At 44.4% G+C, this 17,824-nt stretch overlaps 1 protein-coding gene across 8 annotated transcripts in view; it reads left to right on the top strand.

Annotated features, from left to right (window-relative positions):
• The window catches only part of PTPRT (protein tyrosine phosphatase receptor type T), a gene marked incomplete at both ends in the record, with an annotated part of 1,058,076 nt that overhangs the window by 874,654 nt on the left and 165,598 nt on the right, over window positions 1-17,824 (top strand). For 7 of the 8 annotated variants that reach the window (XM_080814111.1, XM_080814118.1, XM_080814112.1 and 4 more), the window contains one exon: window positions 10,592-10,621. The exons of the other annotated variant lie outside the window; for it this stretch is intronic. In XM_080814111.1, the coding sequence (XP_080670237.1) occupies window positions 10,592-10,621 (30 nt within the window). The remainder of the gene's footprint in view (window positions 1-10,591; window positions 10,622-17,824) is intronic. 8 annotated transcript variants of the gene reach the window in all.

A 17,824-nucleotide genomic window follows, 5' to 3' on the forward strand; every position in this document is an offset into this window, starting at 1 on the left:
TTGATATGCTTTGTCTAACAGGATCACTCTTTTCCACAGGCTCTCAGTAGAATGATGGGAGAGTTAAGGTTCTTACCCAGCTACTGTTTTTCTGGTGGGAGAGGGGGAAGGGAAGGTATAACATTAATATTCGGGAACAAGGGCCCCTGAAGCATTAAGGACAGCATTGCATTGTCATATCCTCATCATCTGTAAGACCATATTGTAGGTCTCAGTGACAATTCAGCTGCTATTAGATGAAGTCAAACATGAAGGCTCGTTTCTCTGGGAGCAGTAAGCACGTGTAAGATCGCTGACATGTTTCTTAGAGTCACAGACACATTAGAGGCAGAGGTGACTCTGGGATTGCCTACCTGGAAAACGTAACCAATTTAATAGAAATGCATTCCTCTCTGATAGACCTGAAATGTTCTCATTCTTTGCCACTGATTCGTAAGTCAGATAAGCTCTTCCAATTTTGCTCTTTCTAAAGCCTGGCTTAACCCACGTCACCATCGTCTGTGAGCTTGTGAAGAAATTTCACTTCCTTCTCTGCAGCTATTTCTGCAACGTGTGACTTTTCGGGAGGGAGGAAAGAGCTTTCTGTTTCCAGGGTGGGAACAGGTATAAAGTGCGTCCTTTGTGTGGATTTAACCTCTGCTGCGTATCTTCATCATCTCTCACCTGTATCAAAACTGTCCACCAGACCCAAACAAGAGGAGTCCGATGATTAAAATGTGTCCCCAAGAGGCAAATCTGAGATGTTGTGGCATCAATGGGGGTGGGCAGGCGCGGGGACTAATCACTGTTTGCATATACAGTATCTTTTGGGAAAAAGAAGAGAAAGGGAAAAGAAAACCTAGTTGACAGTAATAATTTACAGATGGGTGCAGGGCAAGGAAAGAAGAGAAAAAGAGAACATAGCATAGATCTGTACTCTTGCCCATAGTGTGCAATGTCTTCTGATGTTGAGAGATGCCCCCGAAGGACAGAGAAGCATTTGGTGAGCTCCTTTAGCTCTTCTGACTCCAGCCCCATACAGAAGTATGGGGAAAACGTCATTGTTCAATTAAGTCTGTCACTAACTTACTGCTGGCCTGAATGCTGCCCACAGCTACCTAAAAGGAAGAGTTATTAAAGGAAAAGAAAACCCCAAATAATAGGCAGATCATCACAACTCAGGATCCTGGTGTCAGCATCTCTTCAATGTCCCACTGTGACCTCAAGTTAGTTCCTGGATACAGGAACTCTCAGAAGTCACATGCCTGATGTGCCTCCTCCACTGGCTTGAGCTGGGTCTTCTTCGTCACCTCTATGGACATGGGAGTGGTGGCTTCCTATTTCCTCTGCTCCTAAGGGATTCAGCTGGTTCAACAATTTCCCCAAAGCCCAGCCAGGTATTCCAATACACAGAAGATGTCCCTTGATTCTCCCTGCAATATTCATCATCATTGGCCTTGGGGCTTCCTTGTGACCCTCTGAAGAGAGTCTCTCTCTTGCTTGTTTTCTTTTGGGTTACTGAACTAGAAAGTGACAGAGAATGAGCTAGAAACCCAGGGGACCAAGGGAAAAATTTAATGAAGGAAGTTAAATCAATTGTTTTGTTGTTGCTGCTTGGTTGTTTTGTAATGGATTAAGGGGGTATTTAGAAATGTAAGGTTGCAGGAAAGGATATGAAATGTTGGTGGGTGATTCAAACAGGATTTGCAGAAGATACAAGTTGTAGTATTTTGCACAGTACCTTTGGCTCTTTGGAGAGGGCTTCTTTGAAAGCAGACCAATGCAGAATCAGAGCTCCATGGAGATACGGAGTGTTACATGAGCATTATAAGAAAGCAACCTAGAGGGGCACCTGGGTGGCTCAGTGGGTTAAAGCCTCTGCCTTCAGCTCAGGTCATGATCTCAGGGTCCTGGGATCGAGCCCCATATCGGACTCTCTGCTCAGCAGGAAGCCTGCTTCTCCCTCTCTCTCTTTGCCTGCTCTCTGCCTGCTGTGATCTCTGTCTGTCAAATAAATAAATAAAATCTTAAAAAAAAAAAAGAAAAGAAAAAGAAAGCAACCTGGAGCTCCTCCCTGATACAGTTCTTAACTGGGATATTGAATACTGGTTGGATAATGGGTCCATCCTTTACTCCTGGTTCTCTTGATCACATGCGGACCTCAGAATGTTCTAGAATGGGTCTCTGCATGCCATAATGTAATAGAACATACCAACTTTTCATGTACCTTGTTGAGTTTTGAAATAGAAACTCTCATTACTATAGTCCTTGTCATCTTTTTCCCTGGCCTCTTCCCTCTAGAATTGCTAGATGTCCTCTCCCAAAGGAATATGCAGCCAAAGGGTCACTAGGCCACCCCTGTGGTCCCTTGGCTTACTACTGTAGGGCTCTGGGTGCCATCAATGAAAATGAACATGGAAAGCTCAAGCCTCAGTGCCTTAACCTTGGTGTGTGAAGGTATTTGTTAGCCATTCACTTCTGGGAAGTTCTACATTTTAATGTTTGTTTTGGCGATATGCACATATGTATGCATGTCCACAAGCTTCGTAATCCCAATTTAATCCTTGGGACACACCCGCTGAAGTCTGAGCATGGTCCTCCAAGGCTGAAGATGTAGCCATTTACTTTTGCATGTGGAAACACTGGAGCCAGGTGAAGCAGGATTCTTTGGTAGATTTGTACCCCAAGACTTGTCTGGATCCCACATTAACCTTTCATTCCTTTTTACTTTTCAAATGGAAACTGAGCAACTTTTAAGGAGACCTTTTTGAGGTCATTCCCTACACATGGTTCTGGCTACCTCCATCTCTCTTCCTCCTGCCTCGTTCTTCCTGATCCAGCCTCTATCTTCTGCCAACCGTGCTTTGTCTGTCCATATAGGAACTTTTCCATGAATGAATTTGAAGTGTGTCTTGACTTTGAGATATGAGAGCCTACTTTGAGAAAAATGTGCATCTCTTGGTGTACTTTGGTTCTCTGTGACTTGGGTCTGCCCCAGGAGCTCCCAGTCTAGTAGGTATAGACATCTTTCTTGCTATGGACAGGAAAGCAGAAAAACTGGGTCCAAATCTCTACAGATTTATTTGCTGCTAGACTTGGAGAAACAACAAAGCTAAGCCTCTTGCTTTTTCAGCTGTGAGATGGCGGCTAATCCCATGGGGTTGTTCTGAAGATCAAATGAGCTAATGGTTGGGACAGACTTTATTTCCTGTACCTGCCTAAGAGATCATAATGCATAATATCAACAGGGACATTACTCTCTCATGTGACTGTCACCTGTACCAAGCCAACTCCAAACCCACTGCTAATATGTTAAGGGCAGTGCTAAAATCAGTACGCACATTCTAACCTATTTGTAGATTTTCCATTTAAATGGTCCCCATATTCTGATTTTAATACTTCAAATAGTCATAGCAGGGTAGGATGTTGGTACTCCTGTTGGGGGGGGGTGTTTGTTTATTTTCTGCTGTTGTTTTTCTGGGGGTGGGGGAGAGGAAACTAAAGTTCAAAAAAGGATTTATGATTTTCTCAGACCTTGGAGAATCAAAACACAAACCCAGGCTCTGTGACTCCAGAGAGTTAACTGAATGTTGGTAACTTCTATTCTGTCAGTCCATGGAGACTGGTAGAAAATAAGTGAATCCTGGAACAGAAAACAGGTGGCCCCGGTTCAGGCATCATTTGCTAATATTCTCTGCTGTCATGCACGCTGTTGCCCTGAAGCAAATGTCAGACATTTGTCTTCACCTACAAGCTTCCTGCCTCTCTCTAACCCTCAGCCCAAGTTCCTCCAAGTAGGACTCCCAACTATTGCCTTTTCCCTGAGGATTCCCACAAGCCCCCGGCCCCAGGAGGATTCCGTGACCCTCCCCTGCATGCAGCCACTGTGCCATATACCCAGGTCTTCAGGCGTGGATACATCTACATGGAGGGTGTATTTTTGCTGGCCTTGAGATGGGAATGGCCCAGAAGGGCAGGATCTTCTACTTGCGCCTTTTCTCACCAGAGCTTCACTACCCTGTATCATCTGCCTTGGGATATCTGCTTTGAAAATCCCTCGAGATTTTCGTGGTCAAAGCCCCAGTCATCACTTGCCCACCAACCTGCTCACGATCCTGTGTCCCTCTCTTTGTGACAGGTACTACCTCTCATTCCATCAGTCAAAATGATGGGGTCGTATCACCCTGATACTTCTGAACCTGCACCTTTACCTTCTCTTGGTCACATCCTCCCCTCATTCCCTCTACGGCTCCTTCCCTGGTGCAGGACCCTATAGCTCTGTTGCATGCATCTCCTCCCAGCCCCACCCCTCCTACCCACCCTCCACAGTGCAGCCAGAGTGATGTTGCAGAAATGAAACTTGGACTCCCAAACCTGCTGTCAAAAATCCCTTGATGGCTTCTCCTCCCTTATAACGGTAGTTCATGGAGTAGAGATGAGAAAATAAGCATATGTTTTATTTAGGTCATCTGGAGAGTCGTGTCAAGCTGCGCCATCCCCTGCTCACAGTAGCTTTGGCAGATTTCCTGAAGGTCTTACTCTACTCCTATACATTTGCTTGTGAAGTCTCCTCCTCATTCAATGCCTATGTTTCTCAGTTCCATGGGACCCGACTCTACCTCTGTTTAAGGTCTCATTCAAAAGCCATCTTTCTCCAGTAAACCTTTGCTGACCTCCAGTCTAGACACAGTCTCTTCACCATCTGGATCCCCTCTCTGAGGCTCCATGTTATATCCTGTTATATTTGTCATTTGTATTCATATCTTATCTTCTCCGCTAGACCATCAGCTGCCTATTCTGATTCATCCTTATCACAAACGTGCCATGCGAATACTGGGGATTCCCTAAAAACATGTTGAATGGAGGAGCCCTGTGAAATTAGAACAGATGGGGCCCAGGATTCACACTCTGTCTCTTGGGCAGGAAAACTCCACTTAGAACACAGACCTGAATATCAACATGGAGCATCAGGAGTACAGCCAGTGTGGTGAGGACGTGAGGTTGGAAGGGCAGCGTGGGAAGGATTCACCATAGTCTGAGCCTTAAGGGAACGAACTGTCTATCCAGGGGGGAAAACATGAGGCGATAGGAAAAGGGAACTTCTGGGCCGGCCAAAAGCGACAGTGCCACTATGAGTTTGTAGTGTGCTACGGGTCACAAAACCAAAATGTGGAATTTCAGGAAATTGCCCCAAATCCCATTGCTAATAAGTGGCAGAGCTGGGTCTCATACTTGGCCAGTCTGATAATGGATGCCACACTAGCCTGAATGAAATATAAAACAGGACTTGCTGAGATGCTGAATCATGTGACATAATTTTCAGTGGTTCGTTGAGGTGGGAAAGCAGCCCCAATTAAGTGGGTCATGCTGGCTGTTTTGTCCATGCCATTCTAAATAGCTCCTTGCTCCACACACTGAAAAGTAAATCCTTCTGTTTGTACCCATTTAGGTAGGTGCTCCAACTAGAACCCTGGAGGTCCTCCTCAGTACACTCCCATTTAATCACCAACTGACTCCCCTTTCACATTCACTTCTCCTTCCCCATGGCCATTACAAGAAAGGCCCCCCAACATTTCTTACTTGGATCCCTACAGTAGCATTCATGACCCCGATCCCTCTTCCCTCCAACTTTCTTCTCACACTCCTGCCAGAAACATTCATCTAGAAAAATATTTGGCCTCTTGGCCCTTTGGGTTCTCCCTATGAGCTGTGATATTGGGATTAAGATCCTTCAGCTCTTTGGGAACTAGGCCCTGCCAATATTTTGACATTCTCACCTTGCTAACCGACCTCTACATTTCATAGACAGTTCCATCTGCCTGGGAGTACCCTTCCTCCTCCATCCATCTAGATGCTCCTTGACTTTACAACTCAAGCCTCATAGACTCTAGACCACCTTACCTATCTGCCTCCCCACTCTTACCCCTGGATATGGTCCCACTGCTCCCTGTGTTGCCACTTCATGTCACTTATCACTCCAGAAGATAGTATAGCATAGTGATTATTAATGCAGGCTTCTATCATTTTTTTTTTTAGAATTTAATCACATCTTTTTTAAAATTTTTACTTATTTGAGTGAGTGAGAGAGAGAAAAAGCATGAGAGGAGGGAGGGTCAGAGGGTGAACAAGACTCCCTGCTGAGCAGAGAGCCCGATGTGGGACTGGATCCTGGGACTCCAGGATCATGACCTAAGCCAAAGGCAGATGCTTATCCAACTGAGCCACCCAGGCTCCCTTAGTGCAGGCTTCTGGATTCAGACTGCTTGGATTCTCATTCCTGCCATGCCACTTACCTACTATATAAATTTGAGTAAGTTATTTAACCTCTCTGAACTTCACTTTCCTCATCCATAAAACAGGGATAATAACGCTGCATAGTGAGGATTAAATAAAGTAGTCTACCTGATGTATTAGCACAGGAGTGTGCATGTAAGTGACCTCCTGCTGTTTAAGTGGTAGCTCTTATTACTCTTATTACTCTTTGTTTTACAAGTTTCTTATCTGGCTCTCTCATCAGAAATTTGGACTGGATCAAGATCTCCTTTGTCTTTCTATCTCTGGAACTTGGCAGGGACAGGCATATAGTAGGCCTTTGAGAAATGTTCACTGAATGGGTGATGGGAAGATGGATGGGGGGATGATGGATGGGTTGTTGGATGAAAGGGTAGATGAGTGTGTGGGCTTATAGACTAGATGGATAAGTGGGTGGGTAAATTACCAAGTGGTTAGATGGATGGGTGTTTGGATGGATGGAAGGATGGACGGCTGCACGCATGCATGCATAGATGGATGCATGGATGGATACAAGGGGGGACAGGTGGGTTTATGCATGCATGCATAGATGGATGATGGATGGGTAGATGGTCCAATGGATAGTTAAATAGATAACTTAGTCCTGTTTGAGTAGTATGGAACAAAGGAAAGCTGTGCCTCAAGTCAGCCTTGTCAGCCAGCAGAAAAGAACATTCTGCAGTATGTGATTTATTGTTTGGAGTTTTTTGTTTTTTTCTAAGCACAGCTGTCTCCCTGTTCAAGATTTTTGGTCTCAGGCAATCTGTTACTTGCAATATCACCGTATCCTTGTAAATTTAGACCTTCGGTAAATCTTCTTCAAGCCTGAGAGAAAACACACATGTATACTGTGTTGTGGCCACACAGTAAAAAAGTATAATCCTTGCCCCGGAACACTTTGCAATATAATTGGGAAAAGATAGTCAATTAATAGAAGCTTGTCAGTTGCTGTTCTCCTGGAGTTGCCTTGAAGCTGGGTCAGGATAGCACCCACCAGCTTTTGGTGACAACCAGGATAACTCAGAAAAGCTACTTGGAAGAGGTGGTTTGGAGATAAGAAGCATGTTGTCATGAGGAGGTGGCCCAGCAGAGGTGAGTCCTGAAGGTTGAAAGCAGAAAAGCCAGAAGATCCAGAATATTGAGTGCAGCCTAGGGCCCTAGAGCACAGGCTGGGGCTGTTGATAGTGAGGACATCTGGCTCAGGATGGAGGCATTACAGTTGGTCCCAAACTATGCAAAGCAATAGACCTAGCGAAGAGTGACCACTTAGAGCTTCAGATTCCTCAACCAAAATCAAGAACAATAATGCTTGTTCCATGGGGTGGTTGGGAGGATTAAAAGGTTTAAGACGCTTGTCATCTCAGTGCTAGACCCACTGTGTTGTTCAACATCCATCTGCTTTCTTCCTTCTTCACAGGCAGCACAGGCTAGTGGTCTAGAACACAAGCTTTAGAGCCATGTTGCTGTTGAATCTGGTTACTAGCTGCACGATCTTAGGTAAATTACATAAACCTTTGCCTCAGTTTCCTCCTCTGTAAAGTGAGAACGATAATAATACCCATCTGTCAGGGTGGTTGTGAGGAATACATGAGTTAAAGTATGAGAGCCTAGGACAATGCCTGATACATAGTAAGTGCTCCATAAGTATTTTTATTATTTTATTATTATTCCTATCATTCCTAAAGAGGTGAACACTTTGTTCCTGGTTACCAGAGTGAGAAGTAGTAAACCTTATATCTGTGGATGAGGTGGGGACATAAACTCCCCTTTATTGAGGACTACTAATGTCAGGTGTTTAGATTACTATAATCTAATATCAATTAAGATTAATATGATTTTCTTAAAATACTTCATATATTTTAATATATATACTTCATATATATATACAATTTGAATATGATTTAGATTCATGTTAATGCCCACAATGACTCTTGGGAATAGGTCATTATTATCCCCAGCCTTGATGTGGAGAGACTGAGACTCAGAGATACTCAGTGACTTGAAGCCATGTAGTTAGCAGTGGTGGTGCTGGAACACAAAGACATATTTCCACTCCTCAAAGCGATTTAGGCTGACAGTCATCCATGCCATTCACCTTGGTGCATGGATCAGGAAACAGTGGTTTGGAAGGAGGAACTGACTTGCTCAAAATGTCACAGTGAGCAACTGAAAGACCTGAGATCAGAACCCTGCCCTCTCCAATCTCAGCCACGATTCCTGACAATATGGAGAGCAGAGGTAACAGTAAGTCTCCATAAAATGGAAGCCTAGCTTTCTTCCCCAAAAAATCACATTTCTAAGCACTGGACCACAGAGCCAGCCATGAAGGAGAGGAATGGTCTCCTTACAGTGTGAACCTATATGGTTGGCACGGGGGATTTGGTGACTTGTGTGGGCGCTTCCAAATCCCACCCATCACATTCCTCATCCCTTTCATCATCGAGGGCCACTGTTCCTTTGATCCAAGATGTTGAACTGTTTTATAAGTGACCAGGTCTTGTTGCACTGTGGTTCATTTTCCCCAGCTCAGCTTCCCAAGTTTACATGGGGCTTCCTTTCTGCCATAACTTCTTCTCAGAGTCACTTTCCTTCTGAGAGAGGAGAGTTGGCTTCTCCTGATGAATAAGAGAAAGACTACAGGTGTCCCTGCCTGGGACTTTGGCTACTTTCCTACTCAAGAGGGAGAAATCTGAGGCTCCAAGAACATGTCCCCATGCAGCAGACATAAAGACGGCATCTTCCTGAGCCAAGCAAACTGGGATAACTGTTGCAATTAACCAGATAACTCAAGAGGGAAGGGAACTATTCTTGCCTATTCAGATGGATATTTGGGGACCTTAATTATCAGCAATTTTTCTCAATCCACAAATGTACCAGTTATTGTCTGTGGTGAAGTCTGTAAGATAAAGGCATTCCTATTTATTTTCCTACAAAGTACAAAAAGTTATAACAAAAGAAATATTGTGGATTTATTTGAGTTTTTATTGTTCAGAAGCCAAGAGCTAGAAGGGACATCATGGAAAGAGATTTCAGGTGGTGATTTTTCAAGCTTTCTTTTGGAGAGTGCAATTCTTTGTCATGTGAAATTTTAAGTGAAACTCCAGTTTATAAAATACTTAAAAAAATAGAGAAGTGCTGGCTTTCGTGGATAGTGGGGGACCAGCAGTCCTACCTGCTCAGTATTCCCCTCTCCCATTTCAGTGAGGCTACTATACAGAACCCCCAGGATGCTACAAACACAGTTTGAAAACGAATGATCTACTTCAACTCATATGAGGTTCAGATATGGAAATAAAGGCACAGAGAATTTATTCAAGTTGTAGTCTGTTTGAATTGAAGGTTGGAATTCCTTTCTCTTAGTGCAGTGCTCTTAATGATAAAATTTGAATTTTGTTTTAATCACTGATATGTAACAAACATGAAATTTAGTGACTCCTTTTCCTTATGTATTTGAGCTTTGATCAGGGCTTTAAGGGAATAACTAGTTTTGTTCCATGATACCAAGGGTCTCCATTGACATAATCCAACTGGTGGGGGCTGGCTGGATGTCTCTCTTCATGTAGTTTTAGTATCTTTCCAGTTGGTCTTTTCAGGATGGCAACCTCAGGATACTTGGACTTCTTCATGGAGAGTCAGGGTCCCAACTGAGGGTTCTGAAGACCCATAGAGCTACAAGTCTTCTTTCTGATCTATCCTAGAAATTTCCAGAGTGTAATTCCTACCACATCCTGTTGGTCACATAGGGCCAATCCTGGTTCAATGTGGGAAGAAACTACACATGAGCATGCATACTGGGAAGTGTGGATTGTTGGGGAGCCATCTTGAATGCTAGCTACCTGATTACCTTGCTTTTAGCATGGCCTTACTAAATAGGTTCTGATGTGGTTTGACCTGAAACTGAGAACATAGAAGTCATTGTGGCTTTCCTTAGGTCATAAGAGCACTATCATGTGAAAGAGTGGGAGAATAGTTCTAGAAGGCCAAAAAAGTCATAATTACAAGGAAGCTAGTTTTAGCTGACCAGAAGAAAAGAACTTTCGAACAAGTAAAACAGCCAACATTAGACGTGGCTTTTTCAGCGTGAGTAGTGAATTTCTCCATCGTTAAGAGAGGTCTGTCTCACTCCTTCTACCACCGGAAGTATCTGATTCTCAGCGAAGATGATTAGAGAAACTTGCATCTCCTTGAGCTTTGGGATGCTGAAATACTATGTGCATTTCTAAGAGTCAAGATTTCATATAAATCTAATTCTTGTTTGTTTGTCTTTTCTTTTTCCCCCTTTTTGGACATTTCCTTCATCTGACTGCCCATCAATATATAGAAGAAATGCTTATTCCTACTCCTATTACTTGTAAGTATCGACCCGGGGAAACTTTGCTTCGTGCCCTGTGAGGGAACTGTAGCATGCATTTCCTTCACCAACCAAGTGTCTGTTGGTTTTCTCATACTCACTTCTGTCTAAGTCATCTGTAGCCCCAAAGTTTTTATTTCACATAGATGTTTTCCATTTGAAAATGCACTGTCATTGTTTATGTCTGTTATGGTTCTGCCATCTTGGATTTTTCCCCCAATTTTTGGAGATGTGAAGGCAGTATAATTTTCTAGTTAGAAATCCCTGAATTTCATCAAGAGGTCAACCTAATCCCCCTGCAGGACTTGCAGAGATAATACAGAATCACCAATCTTAGCAGCTTCGGAGCCCATTGGTGTCTACTTGGGGAATGTGTAGCCTCGAGGGACTCAGAGGTTAGAAAAAAATCGTGGGGCTATTTCCAGTATTTCAGTAAGTCTACAGGGAACCATGACTTTACCTAGAACCAGCTTCACAGGTGACAGAAACATCCAAGGTCTTTGCTTGGACTGGAATGATCGCAGTCTGGGGTTTGGCATTAGTTATCTCATGTTACCAGTACATTTTGTTGGTAGTTATAGCTGGCCCGTTGCCTGTCAGTTTTTTTGCACTTTCTAAGTGAAGGTGATGGTTTTTCTCATTATTAACAGACATTTTAAAAACACAAATGTAAATGGGAAAAACCTCCCATCAACAGATCCTTGGTGATGAAAAGTTAAGAAAACCACTGAAGTAGTCCCATCTTCCTAATATGCATTTCTGGTGTTTGAAAATTGAGGTCAAGGGAAGTGTATGAAACCACTCATCCAGTGGGATTAAAACTCAGGATGCCTGGCTTTCTGGTAGAGTGTATTGTCCATCATTCCATGTCTTGCTCCACCCCTGGCACACCCAGCCTTATGAGGGAGGCCATGTCTGCTAGTGATCATCTGCTGAAGCCTTCACAGATGAGGATGGACCAAAATAAGGCTCTCCCACCCCATTTGCTCAATGTTTGGGTTCCAGGTCAATAGGCCAGACAATGAGCAGATAAGATTCTAGTACTACTGCTATCATATTATCCAGGAACAAATGGACTGCCACCACCAACACTGAAAGTACCAGAGAATTTGCTTTATTTTTTCATTTATTCATTCCTTTGATAAACATCCTTTGGACATGCTCATTATGTTCCAGACACTGTGGATGGAGAGACGGCCAGGACTTTGCGCCCTACCCTCCCAGTATTCAACCCTCTCTGGGGTCTAGGATAAAACCAAACACTTGAAATGTCAGCTGAGAGGTACCTATATGTACTCTGGTATAGGAGTGCTTACTGGGATGACTAATTTGTTAATGGGGCAAAGAATAGTTATCAGTGTTTATAGAGATGGATTTTCCCACTACTGAAGAATTAAGAGTTCTAAGCACAGAAACAACATGGGGTGTTGTTGCTGTGGTCAAAAGAGAATGAGCTTTCAGAGCTGTGATGCTCTGGGTACAAGTCACATCTTTGTCACTCATGTTATGAAACCTTGAGAAAGTCTTCTGAATTCCTTGAGCCTTATTTCTCTCAAATTCAAAATGGGGATCGCCGTACCTAACTCAGGAAATGAGGAATTTTGTAATGTGCCTGGCACAAAGTTGGCACTACTGAAATGTTAGTTTTCTTTTTTTCCCCCTTCAGGACAGTAGTGGTGGCCCCTAGAAGCTCCTCTGGTCTTCCAGAGGTTCTTCTGGCCTCAGTGTTCAGCAGTAGGTGTGGGCATGCAATGACCCATCATAGTCTCTAGGCATCTTAGCTCCTTTGTCGGTTAGCCAGTGTACTTAGCCCTGTCTTTGGAAGCCTGGGCGCTGTGGTGGAATTAAAGATGAAAAATGTGAAAGTGTAGGGGATAGACACTCAGGTACTTGTAGTTCAAGGTGCAGTGATACACAAGGGTCTTTCAGTTTTTGCAAACTTCAGAGCTCTAAGTCACAGATCTTAGACTGTGAAACTCATGCCAGCTCAGGAGCTGAGCTAACGATTCAGGAGAGGAGAAGAACTGGCCAAACAGGCAGAGAGGAAAGTCTTCAGAACCAAGAGGAGAAGTCCTTTGCTGAGAAGGAAGGAAGAGAAGGAAGAGCCTGAAGATGCTGGCAGCTGTGGAAGAGAAGGTCTGGGGGCAGAGTGCTTGGGGACAGGGAACAGCCCCAGAGGGCAGGCACAATGGGTTCTGTGAGACCATAGGATTGAGAGATGCATGGAGAGGGAGGAAAGGAAACACAGGGAAGTGCTGACCCAGTGATTTCCAGATTCAGAATTCTACTCCCCCAAGTCTTAGGGATGGACCCTGAGTGGATGCCTTCGGCCCTCTCTACTCCAAGTGTGGTCCATAGACTAGCAGTGTTGGAATCACCTGGAACATGTTAGAACTGCAGCATGAGGGTCCCAGCTCACGCCTCCTGACCCCGAACCTGCATTGTAACAAGAGCCCCAGGCGACTCGCGTGCACATGAAAGTTTGAGAAGCACTGACTTAGCCAGAGTCTTAATTGTCTCATCTATAAAATAGAAAAAGTAATACCTCCCCCTGGGTTTGGGGAGCCACCTGGTCCCTCTAAAAGCCCCCAACATCCTTTGGCTGAATAATCTTGTCACTGAAATCCATGTTCATTCAGTCAACAGGTATCTGTGGGATTCCCACGTGCGTGCCGGGGGATGGTCCCAACTGGCCCATAAGCGTTAGCACAACAAATGAAACTCCCTGCCCACATGAAGCTTTTTAATAGAGGAGATGGAGGATAAACAACATGTATAAAAAAGTGGCATAGATGTTAAGGAATGGTGGAGAGAGCTAAGGGAAAAAAGGTAGATAAGCCACAGAAAAGGGCTATAAAGTGTGAGTAGGGAAGGAATAGAGGAGCTTCTTTTTCCCCAAAACAAAGAGGTCCTCAAGGGCGCTCCCTGCACTGAAAGATCCTAGGCACAAGCTCAGGGGTCCACAGACCTTTTCCAGAAGGAGCTAGTGGTCAATATTTTTGGCTCTGCAGTCATATGGTCTCTGTTGCATCTACTCTGCTGTTGTAACAGGAAATCAGCCATAGCTGATATGCAAGGGAAGAAGCATGGAGGTATTTCCATTAAAAAAAATTATTTAAAAAAATTCAAATTCAGGGCTAGATTTGTCCTGAGGGCCATAGTTGGCCAATCCCTGCCCTAGACTTTTGAGGCAGAAAGAGGCCGGACTTCAAGATTCGTCCTGTTTTATGAGCTGCTACTGTGCACTGCACCATGTTGCAGACACAGCGGTGAATGAGGCATACCTGGTCCGGTTGAGAAGTGGGCAGAAGTTGAAAGGAACCACCCATCGGTTGCTAGTATGGGCCAGGCTCTTCTCATGTTCGCGGCAAGCCCTGCAAGATACGTGTGACTGTGTTGAGTCTACACAGACCTTGAGACTGAGGATGGAGGACTTGTATAGATCCCACAGGCAGGATGTGGCAGGGCGAGGGTTGGAACCCAGGACCACATGCCCCTCAGCCCTGCCCATCCTTCTCCCTAAACCCTGTTCCTAAGGTGATGGAAGGGCTCCCACCTAGACCGTGTGCTTGGACAGCCCTTGGCCAGGCTGCCGGAGAGCCAGGATCCACAGGCAAGTCTGCCTCCCGGCAGAAACTCGTTCCATGCAACGACCTCAGTGCCTTGCTAGGGACAAGAAGTGGTAGCTATCCCTGGTTGGCAGGGAGGCCCTTGAGGCAATTCTGGCTTTGCTATCCTGGGGATTTGCCTGGTCAGAGCTGAGAGCACCAGACAGCCAGAGGAGAAGCAGCCAAGGTTAGAGTGAAGAGTGCCCCACAGAGTGCTCATGACCAGGACAAACAGAGCTATAGCTCAAAGGAACTGAGACCTAGGGATAGAGGAGAGTCTAGAATGCGGTCCTCCATTGTCCAGCACACAAGAGAAAATAGCGAAATAATGTGGGCTTTGATATCAGACCTAGATCACAGTCCAATGTCTACCTCTTCTGCCTGATTGTTCAAACCTTGAACAATCATGGAACCACTCTGAGCCTCAGTTTCCACATCTGCAGAGCAGCGATGACAGCGGTGACTCCCCAGCATTTTTGAGAGGGCTGGTGAGTGAGGGTATATGCAGAGTGGCTGACACAAAGGAGGTATTTTATAAATAGTAGCTATGAGTCCTTGCATTCCGAGCTCACAGAAATGCTTCTCTAGAATGCCTTTTTGCCTTTCTATAGTAAAGAAGCACCCAACAACTTCGGCGTCTGTTTTTTAAAAGGTTTCAGGAGCTGGCATGTGTTCGCGGGTTAATTTATCTCAGGGTGTGTGATGGGCACAGTAATTGTTTCAAACAGAGACATTTTAGTGTAGTAGTTCTTGAAAAAGCACTAAGATGTTTACCAACTGTTCCGGCAGAGAGAGAGAGAGCACTTAACGGTTTCACCTAGCCTCGGATAAATGCCATGCAAGTATCAAGGAGGCGGAAAACGGTGACCTGGGCTGAGCCCTGTCTGCAGAGGTTCTGAAACTCATGTTTTTTTCCCCCCTATATCCTTCCTATCTCTCCCCACAGCAGCGTAATTGAATCCTACATTTACCCTACAAGATCCAGATGTAACAGCGCCTCCTACAGGAAGTCTTACCTGATTCTCTCCACCTGCGGGAATGGGCCTTTTGCTTGTTGAGGTTGCTTGTTATCATGGGCAGGAGCAAATGTTGTCTTTTTTTTTTTTTTTAAAGGTTTTATTTATGTATTTGACAGACTGATCACAAGTAGGCAGAGAGTCAGGCACAGAGAGAAGAGGAGGCAGGCTCCCTGCCGCGCAGAGAGCCCGATGCGGGGCTCGATCCCAAGACCCTGGAATCATGACCTGAGCCGAAGGCAGAGGCTTTAACCCACTGAACTACCCAGGTGCCCTGAGCAAATGTTGTCTTAAAGATGTTTCTTGTTCATTGAGGTTTCCCCCATGGTGCCCACCACACAAGCACAGTGAACCCCAGTGTGTGTGTGTGGAATGAATGAGAAGAGCAAGGTAATATTAAAAGACATAACAGCTAAAGTCAACAGAGAGATGATCTGTTCTCAAAAAGAGAAAAAAAATGTCAACAAATTTTAGAATTTCAGACCCTGTACCTCCCTTTGCTGCTGTTATCTTTAAGGCAACCTTTGGTCCAGTTCAGCATCTGAATCCCAGTTTCCTTATATGTAAAATGGAGCCTAAGAACACACACCTCACAGACAGCTTGCAAGGACTCAGGGAGATAATGCTTGGAAAATGCCTAGCACACAGTAGATCTTCACCCAAAGTAAGAAACCACGTCCTTTTGTCAGTGCGAACACCTTTCCACACCACAGGCTTTTGCAAATCAAATATCTTTGCCTCAATACACGTAAAGAGGAATTTAAAATTATTATATCAAGAGATACTCAAAAGGCATTTTATGTAATTCATCAGTCACTTCAAATAAAAATGAAGGAAAAATGGGAACCGAAGAAACCATTTAGAGATGATAAGTATCAATTACCAAAAGCTGGTGGCAAACGCGTTGACAAGCAGAAACGGAAGGTGTTGCCACGAGGCCAAGGCAGCGGCTACTGCCATGCTGCCGCTTGCTGTTCCGCCAAGGGGAGGATCGTGGCAAGAATTCTGATTCCTGGGCCCCACCCCAGAGCAGCTCAGTCCCTCTGAACGTGTGGCCCAGGAATCTGCGTATGCGCACACACCTCAGATTAATTATTCTGCGTGTGGACTTTGAGAACAACTTCTCTCCCCGATGCCGCTGTCCCTTTCTCAGTATTGGAAAGTATTGCCCTTTGCCTTAGAGGGGACACAGTATCTGTAGCACTGCGCCCTCATCGTTGTCATTGCATTCGGTTGGCTTTCATTCATCCCCTCCTGACTCACTCATTCACGAGCCATTCTCGGGTTAGGCAGGTTAGACTGCCCACGGTGCATTTGCACGTCTGTCTCCCTGTTGACTAGGACTGTGTATTACTCAGCTTTCATTTCCCGATGACTAACTTGGAGCCCAGAACAAATCAGACATCATAAGACTGTGTTGATCACATGAATGAGTACACACAGGTGGGTGTATGTGTGAGGTTGATGCCCCCATTTTGTCTGATCTCCCACTGAATTAGACTATTCCATTCTCTAGAAGTTAGTATCCGTTTTCATTTGTTTTGGCATATAGTGGTGGGGCGGGACTTTCATATCAGACCTGTTTTGTAATTTTGTATTGGTTTTAGGTTTAGAAATGTTGTACTTGCATGTCACAATTACAAATGCATAAAAGTAATGAATGCTGTTGCAACAAGATAGATATAAATGCACAGGGGCAGATCATGTGAACAGATAGATTTGGATGGGGAGTGCAACTGAATGGATGCTTTATTGTTTACTCTATTGAATTAGCGTCTAAACACATCAGTCATGAATAGCAAACAGAGCACATCTACAAGTCAGAGGCTCTGTCACCTTAATCAGGGAAAATACAAATGAACATTTCCCTTCCAAAGAAGATGGAAGATATTTATACTTCAGTTTTAAGTTTATACTTTAAGTTTTAAAACGAACTAGGCATTAGTGATGCCTTGAGGCTTAGAAAGGTATGCCTGTGATCTTAAATGCTTCTACTCTGTGAATGCATTTGAACTTTATAAAGAAGGTAAAAGAGAGTGTGGGGGATTCTGTGTTGACAGAGTGTGGTGACATGTGGAAATGTGGTTGGAAAGACACGTTCTCAGAGAAAGTTGTGATGTGCTACTCAGATCTGCTTTCAAGAATGAAGGGCTTTGGGTAAATACCAGTAGTGGAATTGCTGGATGGTAGGGTAGTTCTATTTTTTAAAATTTCTTGAGGAGACTCCATACTGTTTTCCACAGCTGCTACACCAGCTTGCACACCCACCAACGGTGTGTGAGGGTTTCTTTTTTGCCACATTCTCACCAACACTTGTTGTGTCTTGTGTTTTTGGCTTTAGCCGTGCTGACTGGTATGAGGTGGTATCTCATTATGATTTTGATTTGCGTTTCCCTGATGATGAGTGATGTGGAACGTCATTGCATGTGTCTGTTGGCCATCTGGATGTCTTCTTTGGAAAAATGGATAAAGAAGTTGTGGAAGTGCGTGTGTGTGTGTGTGTGTGTGTGCCCGTGCACATGCGCATGCGTGTTGTGGGTACATATGTGTGTAAGATGCATATATAAATGTGTGTGTGT

This window comes from Martes martes, assembly GCF_963455335.1.
Source record: "Martes martes genome assembly, chromosome: 9".
NCBI classification, from domain to species: domain Eukaryota; kingdom Metazoa; phylum Chordata; class Mammalia; order Carnivora; family Mustelidae; genus Martes; species Martes martes.